Consider the following 15,609-nt stretch of genomic DNA (forward strand, 5'->3'; position numbering starts at 1 on the left):
ATACAGGGGATGGGGCCCAGGGCCTCATGATGCTAGGGAAGTGCTTTGTCAATAAGTTATGTTTCCTGCAACTACCCTTTACCCACTTTTTGAGATAGGATCTTGCCAAATTGCTCAGCCTATGCAGTCCTCCTGCCTCAGCCACCTGAGTAGCTGAGACTACAGGCACACACCACCCACACCAAGCTTTAATAACAGTTCCTGTGATGAGAACATTGCCCTCACCACAAAGATCTCTAGGACCACTCTTAGGCTGGAAGGCAGATGCACCCAAAGATCAGGTGATACCGTGCCAGCCACATATTACTACAGAGGTTTCTCTGCACTTTCAGGAATAGCTGGCTTAGAGATCTGTCTTTGGTGTTCAAGGACTTGGAGTTAAATGCTCTTGGGAGGTTTAACATAAAGCCCCTCTCAAGGAGAAAGCTTTTTCTTTCTGCTCCATGATATCAGATACTCTGACTCACATAGAGCCAGAGCGATTAGGCTGTTGCCAGTGTCACAGGACTAGTTAGTGGCAGAAGTGGGACTAGAAACAAGTTCTTCCACATCTTAGTTTGTACACTCTTATACAACACAGAGTATGTTTAGCTGTTGTTCAAAAAAGCACGTTCAAAGGTTAAAAAATTGAGTCAAGGAATTTGGGGGAATCATGAAGACCACATGGGTAGACTTGCTCTGGATTTAGTCCATTGTATAAATATTAAACTCCGGCCCACAGAAATTTTATCCTCTAAAAAATATCTTTTGGCTTAGAACAGTGGCTATAAACCGTGGTTGGTCTTGTTCTCCACAGGGTATTGGGACTGTCACAACAGTTTGGTTGTCACACTTGAGGACTTGCACTAGTGTATCCAGGGATGCTGATAAGCCTTGTCTAGTACATAGGACAGCACCCCTCCCCAGAGAGCAACCTCCTCCTGCAAATGTCAGTTGTGCTGAAGCTGAACGGTCCTAGTAATAAGGAAAATGGCAAGCATGACCTTTTCCAGCAAGAACCACCACTTAAGAGCTAAATCCACAACTCCTACAGAAGCCTTGGTTTCCCAGAAGTTCTGCCATATTGGCTCCTGCATGATGGCCTCTAAACCCCAGGAAGAATGGGCCGTGCTATATATTAATTATTGTAACTGTCCTAACCTATTTTAAAATTGTCTCATTACTACTTTTTTCTCAATAAATTTAATATAAAAAAAAAAGAATGGGCCATGCTTCCCACCTCCGTGTGTTGAGGCACACCTTCTTGCTTCCCTCCTCCGTGTGTTCAGGCATCCTTCTGACGTGAGACGAGATGCCCCTCATTTTTTCAGGTTCTCTTCCTTGAACTTGTATCTGAGGTTTCAGCCTTATTAATTTCAAAGATGTGAAGTAGGAAAGTAACGTGTCCCTTGGTGGATATAAGGGCAAGGAATTGTAGGCAGATGTGATGTGATGTGTGTGTGTGTGTGTGTGTGTGTGTGTGTGTGTGTGTGTAAAATATAGCTAATTGAACTAGTTTTATTATTACTGCCAAGTTAGGTAGCCTTTAACACACAGCGTAAGTGCTGGAAGTCAGTGCATGTAATTTAATTTGTCACCGTCCTCTGTCACTCCTCGGAGGTAGCTGAACCACAAAGGAGCTGACACCCAAGCCCAGGAAAGCTGCTCCCTTCCCACCCTCAGCACCATCGCCCAGCCAGATGGGTAACCCCAGAGGGTCAGGGACTCTGCTTTCCATTTTTTTTATCCTTTATCTCTATCAGAGATAAAATTGTTCACTGTTCTGCTTGTCCCTGTCACCTGATAGCTCCAAAGTTATCACATTAAATCATATGACCTACTGTTGAAAAGTCCATGGATAAAGGTGTAGCTTATTATTAATTTTATTTAGTTACAGTAATAGTGGATAGGAGTGTCCTTAATTTATTTTTGTTTGTTGTATGTTACGGGTCGGTGCTGAAAGAAAGGACGAGAAGACCTGATGAATGTAGCTTCAGAGGTCTCACTGAGATTAGTCTCTCTCCAAGTGAACCCAGAGCCTCAGAAGCATCTCACATTTATTGAGGGGTAAAGGCAGACTAAGGAATGTGCATAATTACCTAAGTGAATACAAACTACTATCTCTATTGACTTCCACCATTTGCCTACTAACACTAGGTTCACACAAATGCTAGCCGATAACATCTCAAGCAAGGGATCAAAGGAGAGGGCGCCTGCAGGAGAGGCTGTTATCTGCTGCCTTGGGTCCCAGCTTTCCTGGAATTTGCAAACAGACAGCAACCCTCCTTGGGCTCAGTCCAGTGTTCCCTACTCTCTTGGGACATCAGGCTTTTGTCTCAAAACTATGTCTCTACATTGTTTTATTTTGTTTTGCTTTGTTGCGGGACGGGGGATTGAACTCAGGACCTTGCACTTGCCAGGCAAGCACTTACGGCGCTGAGCTCTATCCCCAGCTTACAGGTACAGCTTAGTGATGGAACCTTTACCTGGCAGGAATGAGGCCCTGGGTTCAAGCCCCAGCATCTCCCAAAAAGGAGAAAAAGTCTGATAGGAACCTTTAACCTCTACTCTTCCCCTTTCACAAATTAGCGTGCGGGCAGCTTGGCTGCTGGTGTGTGGTCGCCTCTGATGGCCTTCTTACCACTGAGTGCCGACTGACAAGAGTGGGAACATGAACACATCGCAGAGAGATGCAGAAACATTTGAAAAACAAAAATAGAAAGATGACTTAATTATCAGACATTTCTTGGGTAAAATCTTTAGAAGCTGTTCAGTGATGTCTGCCACATAAGGAAACAGTCCTCAGCACACGGACGCAGCCTCCGTGAGGAGGGTATCTCCCCCTCCAGATGTGTGCTTTTGCCTTCATAAATGGGATCAGGACTATTCAGACTCAGGCACTAGGACAGGCCAGACTCAGGTGCCAGAGGGACTCAGCAGCGGCACGTGCTTGCGTTAGTTCCATCTGTAAGGGCGAGGCTGAGGTCAGGGCCACTGCCAGTGTCCCTAGGACTTCTGAGTCAGAACTCCCAGCCATGGCGTGGCCTGGGCCTGCTCCTTTCATGATGCACTTTCTCTGCTGCCCAGAAAACTCTTCTTTGCCAATTATGGTGAGAAGCCATTTGTTTTAGCAACAGTTAGCACAGTTTTATTTAACTCTCCCCCCCCCTTTTTTTTTTAGTGGTAGGGAACCATTTCCCTTCTTATTTAAAAAGACTAAAAAATATAGGGGAGTTGGCCAGCAACATGGTGGTAGAGCGGGATTCCACATACTGTTCCTCTGTGAGATTCCAGAGACTCCTGCTTGATCTGCGGGCAGATGATCCTCTCAGCGTTTTTGTTTATTTGTTGCCCTGGGACGAAGCCCAGGACATCACGTGTGTGAAGCCAGAGCTGTGCCCCTGGGCTGCACCTGCCCCTCTCAGGTGAACTCCTTAGCTGCAGGGCTGCCTCTGGGGGCAGGGGGACGTACTTCTGGGGGGAGGGAGAGGAAGTGGGTGGGAGCTCACTTCTGGGTGGGGGAGGGAGAAGAAGGGGGCGGGGGCGCACTTCTGGGTAGGGGAAGGGGTGAACCAACCACAGTCTCCACCGAGGTGGCAGTGGTGGCTGGGGAGCAGGCAGGCTTCCAAGGGACACTGCTCTGGCTCCAGCTGCTTCAGCAGTAATTTGAAGAGGGCAAGGGGGCAGGGGAAGTATGAATTTGGACAGCAGTCCATTATATCGTCGCAGAGGCAGGAAACTCTGAAATAACTGGGGCCATAGCTGGATTCAGATTACTGAAGATTTCATAGAGCCCTGTACCCAGCCCATCCACTGTAGACAATTTTCTGGCCCTGCTTTTGTATAGGCACCTATGCCAGTCAGGGGACAGAGGACCTCCTGTCAGTTCCTTATTAGGAAGACTTATTCTGATTCAGCTTTAGCCTGAAGTACTGTACACGTGTGCTTGTACCATTGTCCAAGGTGCAAAAATATCAGCTAGATTTAACAAGGAATAAAATGAAGAAATGTACCTTGAGGCTGACACATTTTAACCAATCAGAGACATGCTTTTGCTCAAGGCCACCCTGCATCTTATGTGCGGGCAGAGAAATTGCACCCTCTCACTTCACCTTGAGAGCACTCAGCCCAGAGTTTGGCAAATACATGGTCAAACTTATTCTGTGGTAAATGCCACTATGTCAGCTAGGATGGAGTTTCGTGTGGCTCCAGAGTGTCTTTAGGAAAGAAGAGAAAATACATCCAGTGAGCACTGGCTGTGCAAGACAGGCCACCAAGGCTGTGTGTAGAGTCACCCGACCAAGAACGTCACCCCAGACAGTCAGCACAATGACCAGAGAAGGATATGTACTTGGAACGTTATCAACTTAGGAGGTTCTGGACCTTTGGTTAGAGTGACTTTAGTCCAGACCCATAATTCCTAGTAAAGAGTTACTTCATCTCTGCCAGGTAGGGTCTGTTTCATTTGTCTTTAGGTAAGTCAAAGTGAATGTGACCAAGTCTGTGTACATCATAGGTATTAGTCTGTTTGGGTTACTCTAAAGAGGTTCCTGCGGCTTGCCACTTTATGAAGGAACAAGACTGGCTGAGCTCACAGTTTTGAGATCAAGAGCAAGGCTTAGCTCTAGCGAGGCCTTCGTGGGAGATGGCATCATATCAGGGGAACAGAGCATCACACGATGAGACAGGAAGCCAGAATAAAGGAGAGGGTCAGAAATGACCTCCCACTCGGCCCAGCTCCTACAGATCCTAGCCTCTTGTCATTGCACAGGAGACCAAGCCTCCCACACACGGGCCTGTACAGGACATGCTGTTCCCACGTGCTGAGCACAGCTTGTGCTAGAGGGGCCAACCCAGGCCCTCCCGCTGTGGGGAGCACAGGTAGTGGCGTCTGTGTACGTTCCGATGGTGCCGCCCAATGTGTGACCATATGAGCCAGCTGCTCTTTAGGACACTTTGTAGGAAGAGCATAGCTTTCAGCATGGACAGCTGTCACTGTCCTCATAACATCCAATAACTCTTCCTAAATGGTTTTTAAGATCCTAGGATCTCTTGTATTGAATATTGATTCGCGCTGGGATAATCTTCCACTTCCTATCATAGACATCAGTGATCCTGTTCCACACACCATAGAACCACGAGCATTGAACCGGGGACTGAACTCAGGGCCTTGCACTTGCCAGGCAAGCGCTTATTCCACTGCGCCACCGCCCCGACCCAACAAGCATCTTGGCCAGCTTCCCAAACAGAGCACAAGTCTTGGCTTTAATGTCAAGTAAATAGTGGCAACCACCTATGCTGGTCTAAGGGAGGGGGACATAGTTTCTCCAGGATGTCCTTTGGAACTGGGCTTTGGCGTTCCCTCTGCAAGACTGACCGCAGCTTGCTTATATGAGCCGAACTGCAAGCCGTGTTAGCAAATATCGAAGACCGCATTTTGCTCATATCCGCTTCATAGATGTGCCAAATTTCATTTATTCAGTTTCTTCTGCTGCCACTGCCTTGCAGGGGCAGAGAGGCAGTCCTAATTTGTCTGTCTGTGTCAAGAAAAAATAAAAACTCCCTATGGCCTTGCGGTTTAGCTCAGTTGATTAAGCGCCTGCTTGGGCAACCCAGTCAGGCACAGGGGACTGCAGTTCAATCCCCAGCTCTACCTGCCTGACCGGACCCACCCTTAAGGCAGCCTGAGGCAACCAAAACAAAGACACCTTGCATTACTACATAGCGTGACCCTGCCTTTAAAAACTCCCTGTGTGTGAATTCTAAGAGATGTCAGTAGGCCCCAAAGCTGCCATTTCTGCACAGAATTTGCTCAGAGGCCAGAATAGAGAATATTCCTATCAGTTTGCCAGGATACCCGTGACTCATGGACACTTCCTGCCTTTCATTCTTGTCTCTAGATGTTGTTTGGGGCAAATGAGGAATAATAAGATTTTCAACCAAATAACTCTTTATTAATTCAAATAAAAGTCTGCAAGGGAAAGTGATCAATGATGTAGAGTATGCCTAAGGAGAGTCACATGGAGAGAAAACATTCTCTCAGGCTTTCACAGAGAGCACATTGGCCAAGGAATGGCCGTGACTCATCCACATGGCTGACACTGACAAAGGTTCTACAATCTGAGGTGCAGGATCTCAGGATAAATCCTGAGGGGATTTCACTGACCTTATCAGACCCAAAAGCTACAACTCTTGTATAGGTCCTGCTTTACCTTGGTCTTGGCCATCTAGCAGAAAAGTATAAAAACGAAATATAAGAAGTAAAACCATGCTGTTATGTTGAGCTGTGGGGGACTCAGGTCAACAATTTCTGACATTGCCAGTCAAGCAGAAGACCCAATACTATTATGGGCTACTGGACTCTTTTAGAATATTTTGCTGAGTTTACACACCTATAATATTCAAATAACGGAACTTAACAAACAAACAGACAAGAACAACAACAAAAAGTCTGCAAGGGCCAGCAAGATAGCTCAGTGGACTAAGCACCTGTAGGGACCAGGGTTCAATCTGCAGCACCACATGCTGTGCCGGCCCCACCTCTGGGGTATGCTGAGCCAGCCACCAAGACCAGGTATGGTGATGCACACCTGTAATCCCAGCGCTGGGGAGGCTGAATACAGGATGATCACTGAGTCTGAGCTGCTTAGTGAGACCCTGTACAAAATACATAAATTTTAAAAAAAAAAAAAAAAAACCTAGTCTGCTATTCCCACCATGAATTACTTCAGCAAACCAATTCCTGACAGTACAAAGTACAACACACTAACATCAAACTATAGTGCCCCCAGCTTTAAAATACAAATTTAAATTTACCTCTGAATTTATTTATTTAAAAAAAATTTTTAAGTCCTCTCAACAGTTTTTATCTTCTTTTTTTTTAAAAAAATTTTTATTTATTTAGTGTGTGTGTGGCCAGCTCAGCCCACCAGGGGGCAGGGCTGGCTGGCATGTGGTGCTGGGGGATTGAACCTGTGCTTTGCTCACGCTTCGTTTGTTCTAAGTAGGTACTTTAAACCACTGAGCCATTTCACCAGCCCTTACCTCTGAATTTAAAACAAGTCTTACCACAGCTAACGCCTGTGGTTATCCACTGCCCTTGTATTCCTTAGATAAGTGCTATAATTATGACACAGATGTGTTACAAGTATCACAAGTTGTTCACACAAGAGCTGTAAAATTTCTCACAAGCAGCTGGGCATGGTGACGCATACCTGTAACCCCAGCACTTGGGAGGCTGAGGCAGGAGGATCACCATGAGTCGGAGGCTAGCCTGCACTACATAGTGAGACCCTCTCACCTAAAAAAACTCACAAGTTATTTATGAGTAAATGATAAAAGCAACAGCAGTGACACTAACTTTCCTCTTTTGTTAAGCCAAAAATGTGTCAGAATAGCCAGCTTCATAGCAGTTGCTACAGAAAGTTTATAAAGCAAGTCTAGTCAGAATCTCTCCATGTCTGCAGTCTTTGGTCCAGAGTGAAAAATAAAAATATGCTTACATACATGAAGTATTTCCTAATCAAAGGAAGTACCAACCACATGAAAGACCACGCAATTTTAAGTTCCCAAATCATAAGGAATGAGGATGTACTGTGAAGGAAAATACATATTCCTTTCTGTCATGAACCTAGGTCTCGCTCACATTGTACAATTTTACATGGCTTGGTGGACCTTTCATCATGGAATGACTCCTCAGCATTGTAACATAGTTTACAATGGTATAAGACTCTTATGTGACTATGATCTTATACAGATTGTCACTGCTGTGTCCCTCAGCAGTCACCGAGTTCGCACTGTAAAGACCACCTAAGAAGGCTGCGGGTGGCTCTGGGTAGAATGTGTGCTCAGGGTCGGGGAGGTCTTGGACTCAACCCCAGCACCACCACCATCAACAAAGAACCTCATAAAGACAACAAAACAGCAAAACAAAAATCAGTCTCCAGGACAACAAAACGCAAACTCAAGGCAGGGAAGTCACAGTCGGTTGTTGGGCCAGAGAACTGCTCCGTTTCCTGAGCAGCCATATTCCCTTGAAGAATAATCCATTACTTCCATGCTGAATTCTCTCGTAGAGCCTCGCTGAAGTTTTTTTAAATCATTGCAGTTAGTTCTGGAAACCTGACTCCACTTGGGCATTTAAGATCAGACATTACTTTATCGAAAATGAGCTACTTTACTCAGTATGCTTTGCCTCATATTTAATAAATTAATGTAGCACTATAACAAAAGTAAAAGAAGAAAATAGTGAAGAAAGAGCTTTGTAGGGATCGGATGGTTCTGTCTCAAGCATAGACTCCATGTACATCCATAAAACTGAAACTGCTGAAGGTGTACATTTGAAAAAAGCCAAGTATGGAGGACATAGTTGAAATGAAATTCAGCATTAGGACTAGATTCCAAAATGCATACTTTTTTTTGTTCTAATGGTATTCTTCTCATTCTAGATGCTACAGAACTTGTCAGCCTCTGAGGGTCAGCTGGTTGTCTTTGAATGCAGAGTAAAAGGAGCACCATCCCCCAAAGTTGAGTGGTATAGGGAAGGGAGCTTAATAGAAGATTCTCCAGATTTTAGGATTTTACAAAAAAGTAAGTGATACTTTAAAACTATTTTTCTGATCATTTATTTTTACACGTTTTTATAAACTGATTAAAAATACAGTAAAAAAGGAAAGTAAAATAAAAAAACCACCTGTAATTATATTCCCCAAAACTAAATGCTGTTAATATTTTGGTGTATATTCTCCAAGAACTGGGCTGGTGAGATGGCTCAGTGGTCTAAAGCACCTACTTAGAACAAGCTTAGCAAAGCACAGGTGACTGCGGTTCAATCCCCCAGCACCACATGCCAGCCAGCCCCACCCCCTGGTGGGCTGAGCTGGCCACACACACACACATAAATAAATAAAATTTTTAAAAAAAATTATTCTCCAAGAACTTTTCCATGTATATTTTTTGAAATAAAAATGAGTCATACTAGTTTTTGTGAATTGATTTTTACTCAATAGTTCATGGACTATTACACATTAATATGTAGATTTATTATTTTTGAGGGGTACTGGGGATTGAACTTGGCCTTTTCACTGAGCTACATCCTGATTAATTAATTAATTAATTTTTAAATTTTGAGACAAGGTCTTGCTAAGTCATTAAATTGCCTATGCTATCTCCTTTCTTAACCTCAAAGTGTACTGTGACAGGCATGTGGCATCACCCTGGCTAGATTTTACTTTTTCTTTTCTTTCTTTCTTTTTTTTCAAAACCAGGGATTGAAGTCAGGCCCTTGCGCTTGCCAGGGAAGTGATTATTCTACTGAGCCATCTCCCCGGCCCCTAGATTTTTTGGGGGGTCAGGGGGGTATTGTGGTGCTGGGGATTGAACTCAGGACGTTAGGCTTGCCCAGGCAGGCGCTTATGCCCTTGAGCTATCTCCCTAGCTAGATTTTTTTTTACTTCCAAAAATAAGTCACCAGGCATGCTAACACCTGCCTGTTATCTAGCACTGCCGAGGCTCGCCTCCAGTTCAAGGTCAGACTGGGCTACAGAGTGAGCTGTAGGCCAGCTTGAGCTCCACAGCAAGACCCTGTTTCAAACGCAACAACAACAAAGTCAATGATACCAATTTCATATTTATTTAATCTTGTTTCAACACTTAAATTGTTCCCAGATTTTTACTACTATAAACTACGGTTCAGTGTAGGTTAACAAAACAAGTCTGTGACTAGCTATTGCCTTCATCTAAATTTCTAGTACTGAATCACCATGATAAACTCAGCTTTTTGTAGGCTGTTAGTACACATGGCCAAGAATGCCATACCAAAGGCAGAGCTATATTTAGGGTAATCACACACAACTGTAAAAGAGTGCTTTAGTACTAAGCATGCAGGGGTCCCACGCATGACCGAGGCCTGGCCCAGCAGCTCAGGACATGAGATGCCCTCGTGGCGTCCCCCGCACCAGCAGTCTGTAGCAGTGCCTGCGCCCCACACCTCCAGCCATCGTGATCAGCCCTTTTATTAAATCTGCACCAACTCTACAGAAATTATATATGACAGCACTAGTGTAAGCTATACTTCATTAGTTAGCTGTGGGATGGAGCTTTTTCATGTTTATTTAGGTCACTGTATTTCTCCATTTCATACTGGGTTTTTGTGCTTTTTTTGTGCGCAAGAATAATCTAGATGTGCCAGGAGTTGATTCTTCTTATCAGACATGTACTACTTTCATGTTGTCATTGTGTGTGCTTTCTCTTTGACCTATTTTAGTCATGAATTACAATTTGTTTGCTTCTTTTAATATATATATTATATTGACTATATAGGATGATTATTATAGAAAAATTTGGGAAGGAAATTTGCTAAGGCACTGGGCAATGAGTTAAGAGACAATTGTTTTGCTTCCTCTTGATTTTTGTGTTTTTTCAGTTTTTCTGTAATAAATATGTATTACTTTTATTTCTTTTTTTATCTTTCTTTCAGGGAAAATAAAAGATTCCCTAAGGCATGGGGATATTAGAATCTTTAATTTTTTCACTAATAAATATGATATGTCGGGAAATAACCAGTTCAGGTCCTCCTCCTGTCCCTTTCTTAGACAGGAGCTTTCTTTCCCTCAATAAATATATTCTGCTCATAAAATAAATAAATAAATAAATAAATAAATAATATATGTTTTATCATGTACAACGTGATGCTTTGAAATATATTCATTACTACATGGTTAGATCAAGCTAATTAATATGTGCGTTACCTCACATATCATTTTTGTGGAGCGTTATTTAAATATATTCTGCTCATAAAATAAATAAATAAATAAATAAATAAATAAATAATATATGTTTTATCATGTACAACGTGATGCTTTGAAATATATTCATTACTACATGGTTAGATCAAGCTAATTAATATGTGCGTTACCTCACATATCATTTTTGTGGAGCGTTATTTATGTTATTGTTAATTTGTTTCTTACCACATAAGTTGTAGTACTTGGGTCAGTGTGATGTGTGATTCAGCACTCTTGTCAGATTATAGAAGTAAAAATCTGTGAACAACAGTAGCAGCAACAATAATAAACTCTGGATGCCACTTAGTTAAGAAAGAAAAATCTTCACCAGCGCTGTCCTTGTAGAGGTAACTGAGTTCGACAGCTACTTACTGATGGCCTACAATTCAGTAAACATTTGTTGCGTGCCAGTATGCGCTGTTGCAGTGGGCGCCTGAGGAATGCCAAGGAATTTTAAAATTGAGAATCTGTTCCAGGAGAATCCTTTATCTGTCCTGATGCTGTTCATCTTAAAAAACTCAGAGGAGAAGGTGGTTTCTGTATCTTATTGGGGGCGTAAGAGTCCAAAGCAAAGAGTGATCTCTCAGCCCTTGCAAGCTTGTTTTCAGGTGAGGCTAAATGGGGACCAGTAAGAGCAAAGCCTGCTGGATGTGTGGCCATGCCAGTCATTTCAGCACACGGGAGACTGAGGCAGGAGAATCATCATGAGTTCAAGGCCAACCTGAAGTGGATAGCATAACCCTGTCTCAAAAAAAAAGGCCAAAGCCTTCTTGAACCCCAGCTAGCCCAGGAACACTTCCTTGCCTAAGATTAGGGCCCAGTGTGTACCAAGAGGTGCCCACATCCCTTACCTGCTCTCTTGCTATCTCTCCATCCCTCCTGAGGTCACTGATACTTAGGTCATTTTACTTAACCTTGGCAGACTAACCTCATCAAACATTCCCAAATATGTAAGAGACTATGAATTCCGTAGGCAGCTTGTGATAAAATGTACCCTCTTAAGGGCCAGCAAGATAGCTCAGCAGACTAAGCAACTGCTTAGGCAAGCATAGGGACCAGGGTTCGATCCCTGGTATCACGTGCCACACTGGCCCCACTCCCAGGCGTGCTGGGCCAGCCATGGTGGTGCACATCCCAGCACTGGCAGGCTGAAAACAGGAGGATCACTACAAGTCTGAGCTGCATAGTAAGACCTGTACCAAATACGTTTTTTTAAAAAGTACCCCTTTGGTAAAATAAATGTTCATGTTTTTTCATTTTTTTTCCTTTTAGAACCTCGTTCCATGGCAGAACCAGGTAAAGATCCTCTCAACTTTTATTTATTAATGAGCAAGGAGTGGCTTGATCTGTGTCAGAAAATGTGTTGATCCTAACACTGTGTTTAGATTTTGTTAGACACATGTAAAGATGAGATAGATACAAGTGCTGGTGGACAAAGCACTTGCCCACTAGAAAATACAAGTCACTCATAAAGCAGAACAGAAATATCTGACTGCCCTCTCTGTGGCCACTCTGAAAAATCAGGTTGTATTTGTAATCCTGGGTAACAAAGATGGTTGGAATTTCAGCGTTATAACTCTTCTGACAACAGTAAAGGCATTCCAGAAGGCACTGAGCCTGCAGGTTGTGTAGCTTCACCCTGGGCCCATTGTTTCATAGTGGCAGAAGTAGCTTTAGCTCTGAAGGAACCTATAGGGTGTCCTGAGATGCAGCCAGTTTTTCTAAAGGAGGTCAGGACCTTGTGTTTCGGCATCATGAGGCCCTGAAATGCCAAGTTTCCCCTTACACAACTAATAATTTTGTTTGTTGGGGCCACAGAGTGGCAACCAGAGGACACATAGCTGTCCTGCGTCTCCTCTTCACCGGCCATCAAGGAGTGGCCATGCCGTCATCGCAGGCTCTCACTGCACAGTTCTGTCTGGGAGTCACTTCCATAGTTATTTGCAGGGTCCGCACTGTGCAGCCAAATGACCCCTGAAAGTGCTTTGATCAGCGCGTGTTTGCAGTGTGTGTTGGTCGTACTTCTTGGGGGAGTTGATGGGTCTGCACAATGCCTCTGAATTTCCCTACCATATGGACTTCACTGTCCTTTCATTCAGGATTTTTATTTACTCTGTCAGATAATTATGACTACTTAAGCAAAATATTTGATTATTTTCCAATTTTAAATTGTAGTCCTTTTTTAAAATTACCTTACTATAAAAGCTCCCCATGGCATAATGAGAGATCTGGGTTTAGAAAATGTGCTATTTGAGACCAGCCAAATAGCTAGCTCAGTGGATTAAAGTACCCGTTTAGGCAGACAGGGGCAGAGAGTTCGATCCCCAGACCTGCGTGCTGGCCCTGCCCGGGGCATGCTGAGATGCCTGGAGGCTGGGTATGGTGGTGAAAGCCTGTAATCCCAGCACTCTGGGAGGCTGTAAGCAGGAGGATCACTATGAGTCTGATCTACACAGTGAGACCCTGTACACCATGTACACCCTGTTCCTAAATAAAAAAGAAAAGAAAATGTGCTATTTGGACCTTTAATTTGCTTTTGTGACTTGGTTATAAGTTTATTTTTACTCACTTCCATCTTTGCAATCTGGATTGATAACGTAAAAATAGAAGATAATCTGTTTTCATAATATACCATACAATCTTTAAAAAACAAACCTTGTCAGTGTCTCAGTGTCAGTCTGTCTGCTCAGAGGCATGGGCTCCACCCTTTCACTCAGTTGGGCGGCTAACCAATCAATTCAGCCAAATAATCGTTTTTACCAATTGTTTTCAAAAAACAACTGTAGTCAGCTTTTGTAGACCGCAGATCTGCTGTTGGTGAGTTGCACAGTCCGTTCTCATGACTAAGCCAGTGATGTGTCTGTCTTATTGGCATGTAGAGGAGATCTGCACCTTGGTCATTGCAGAGGTGTTCGCGGAGGACTCCGGCTGCTTTACGTGTACCGCCAGCAACAAGTATGGCACAGTGTCCAGCGTGGCACGGCTCGCTGTGACAGGTGAGGACCCGGGAAAGTGCTGCCTTCAGACTGGCTTGAAAAAGAGCGCACAGGGGAGGGGCAATGTTTACTGCTTCCCACGCAAAGCAAAGATTTACCTCATTCAAGAACGTGGCTTTTTTTTGGGGGGGGGGGCTGGTGAGATGGTTCAGTGGTCTAAAGCACCTACTTAGAACAAGCTTAGCAAAGCACAGGGACTGCGGTTCAATCCCCCAGCACCACATGCCAGCCAGCCCCGCCCCCTAGTGGGCTGAACTGGCCACACACACACACACACACAAAATATAAATAAATAAAATAAATAAATTTAAAAAAAAAAAAAGAAAGTGGCTTTTTTGTTTTGTACTTTTGTTTCCATTCTGTGTTTTGGAGACAGGGTCTCCTTTCATAGCTCAGGCTGGCCTCAAGCTTGTGGTGATCCTCCTTACTCAGCCTCCCAAATGCTGGGATTACAGGCATGCGCCAACATACCAGCTGAGGACAGTATTCTTCTTTTTTTTTTTTTTTTTTAATGTATTTGGTACAGGGTCTCACTACACAGTTTGGACTTGTAGTGATCCTCCTGTTCTCATCCTCCTAGTGCTGGGATTATAGGCATGCGCCACCACATCTGGAGTCAGACACTGGCTCAGCTCGCCCCAGGGGCAAGGCCAGTGTGGCGTTGTGGATTGGAGATTGAACCCTGGTTTCTACACTTGCCAAAGCAGGCGCTTAGTCCACTGAGCTACCTCATGGGCCCAAGGGCAGCATTCTTGAACAATGACAACTTTCAATTTCTTATTGTACGTAAAGCTACCGCCACCACTGTAGTTATCTTGCTGTTGCTCTTACACTTCCTAAGAAAACACCTCCTTGGTCTTATGTGAAGTTCCAAAAGAGAACTTTGATTTTTAATTTTTTTTTTAATGTACTTAGTACATTGTCTACAGGGTCTCACTATGCAGAACAGACTCGTAGTGATCCTCCTGTTTTCAGCTTCTCAAGCACGAGGATTACAGGTGCCCACCACCACGCTCAATCTCAATCGTGGCACTGCACACCAGGGATTGAATCCAGTCCCTGCATCTGCCTAAGCAGGCACCTTAACCTGCTGAGCCATCTGGCCGGCCCAGAACTTTGATTTTAAGTTTAGCTCTTCTCTGCATCTTCACAGTGCTTTAATATGTCAGATCCTGATCTGATTTTGACAAGCACTTTCTGACTTTACCCTCCCCTGACTTGACGCTTTCCCAGCTGTGCACATGCCCAGGACAGGTTCGGGCCCACAGTGGTCTCTACACAAGGCTGACCCGGGATCTATGATTGTCCTTTCAGGGAACGAAGACCTCAGCAACAATGGGGTGCTTCCCCCAGCCCTGTCCACCGGCAGCCTGGCTACCACTGAGCCTCCAGCAGCCCTAGCCAGTCCTGAGCCCCCTCCCACGGAGCAGCCCCCCAAGCCCAAACTTGAAGGAGTCCTGGTAAACCACAACGAGCCCCGCTCCAGCTCCCGGGTTGGGCTGCGTGTGCACTTCAACCTGCCAGAGGACGACAAGGCAAGCGAGGCATCCTCAGAGGGCAGTGTGGTGGCCGCCCAGACCAGGCCCAACTCCTTCCCAGAGCAGCTGGATGGGCAGGCTGCCAAAGGCCCCGAGACGCCCTCACCCGTGAAGGAGCCCCCTCCAGTTCTGGCCAAGCCCAAACTGTAAGTGAGCTCAGAGCGGACAGCAAGTGTGTGTGGGAGCCTCTTGGATCTGACCTTAAAATGACGGCGTGGAGGGGCTCGCCAGATAGCTCTGTGGACTAAAGCGTCTGCTTAGGCAGGCACAGGGACTAGGGTTCAATCCCCCGGGTGCTGTGCAGGCCCCACC

At 44.7% G+C, this 15,609-nt stretch overlaps 1 protein-coding gene across 1 annotated transcript in view; it reads left to right on the top strand.

Annotated features, from left to right (window-relative positions):
* The window catches only part of Mypn (myopalladin), an 89,630-nt gene that overhangs the window by 40,560 nt on the left and 33,461 nt on the right, over positions 1-15,609 (top strand). The window contains exons 8-11 of the mRNA XM_023716170.1: positions 8,427-8,568; positions 12,036-12,059; positions 13,643-13,759; positions 15,074-15,443. Of these exons, the coding sequence (XP_023571938.1) occupies positions 8,427-8,568; positions 12,036-12,059; positions 13,643-13,759; positions 15,074-15,443 (653 nt within the window). The remainder of the gene's footprint in view (positions 1-8,426; positions 8,569-12,035; positions 12,060-13,642; positions 13,760-15,073; positions 15,444-15,609) is intronic.

The sequence above is a fragment of the Octodon degus genome, unplaced genomic scaffold (genome assembly GCF_000260255.1).
Source record: "Octodon degus isolate 3935 unplaced genomic scaffold, OctDeg1.0 scaffold00046, whole genome shotgun sequence".
Classification (NCBI taxonomy): domain Eukaryota; kingdom Metazoa; phylum Chordata; class Mammalia; order Rodentia; family Octodontidae; genus Octodon; species Octodon degus.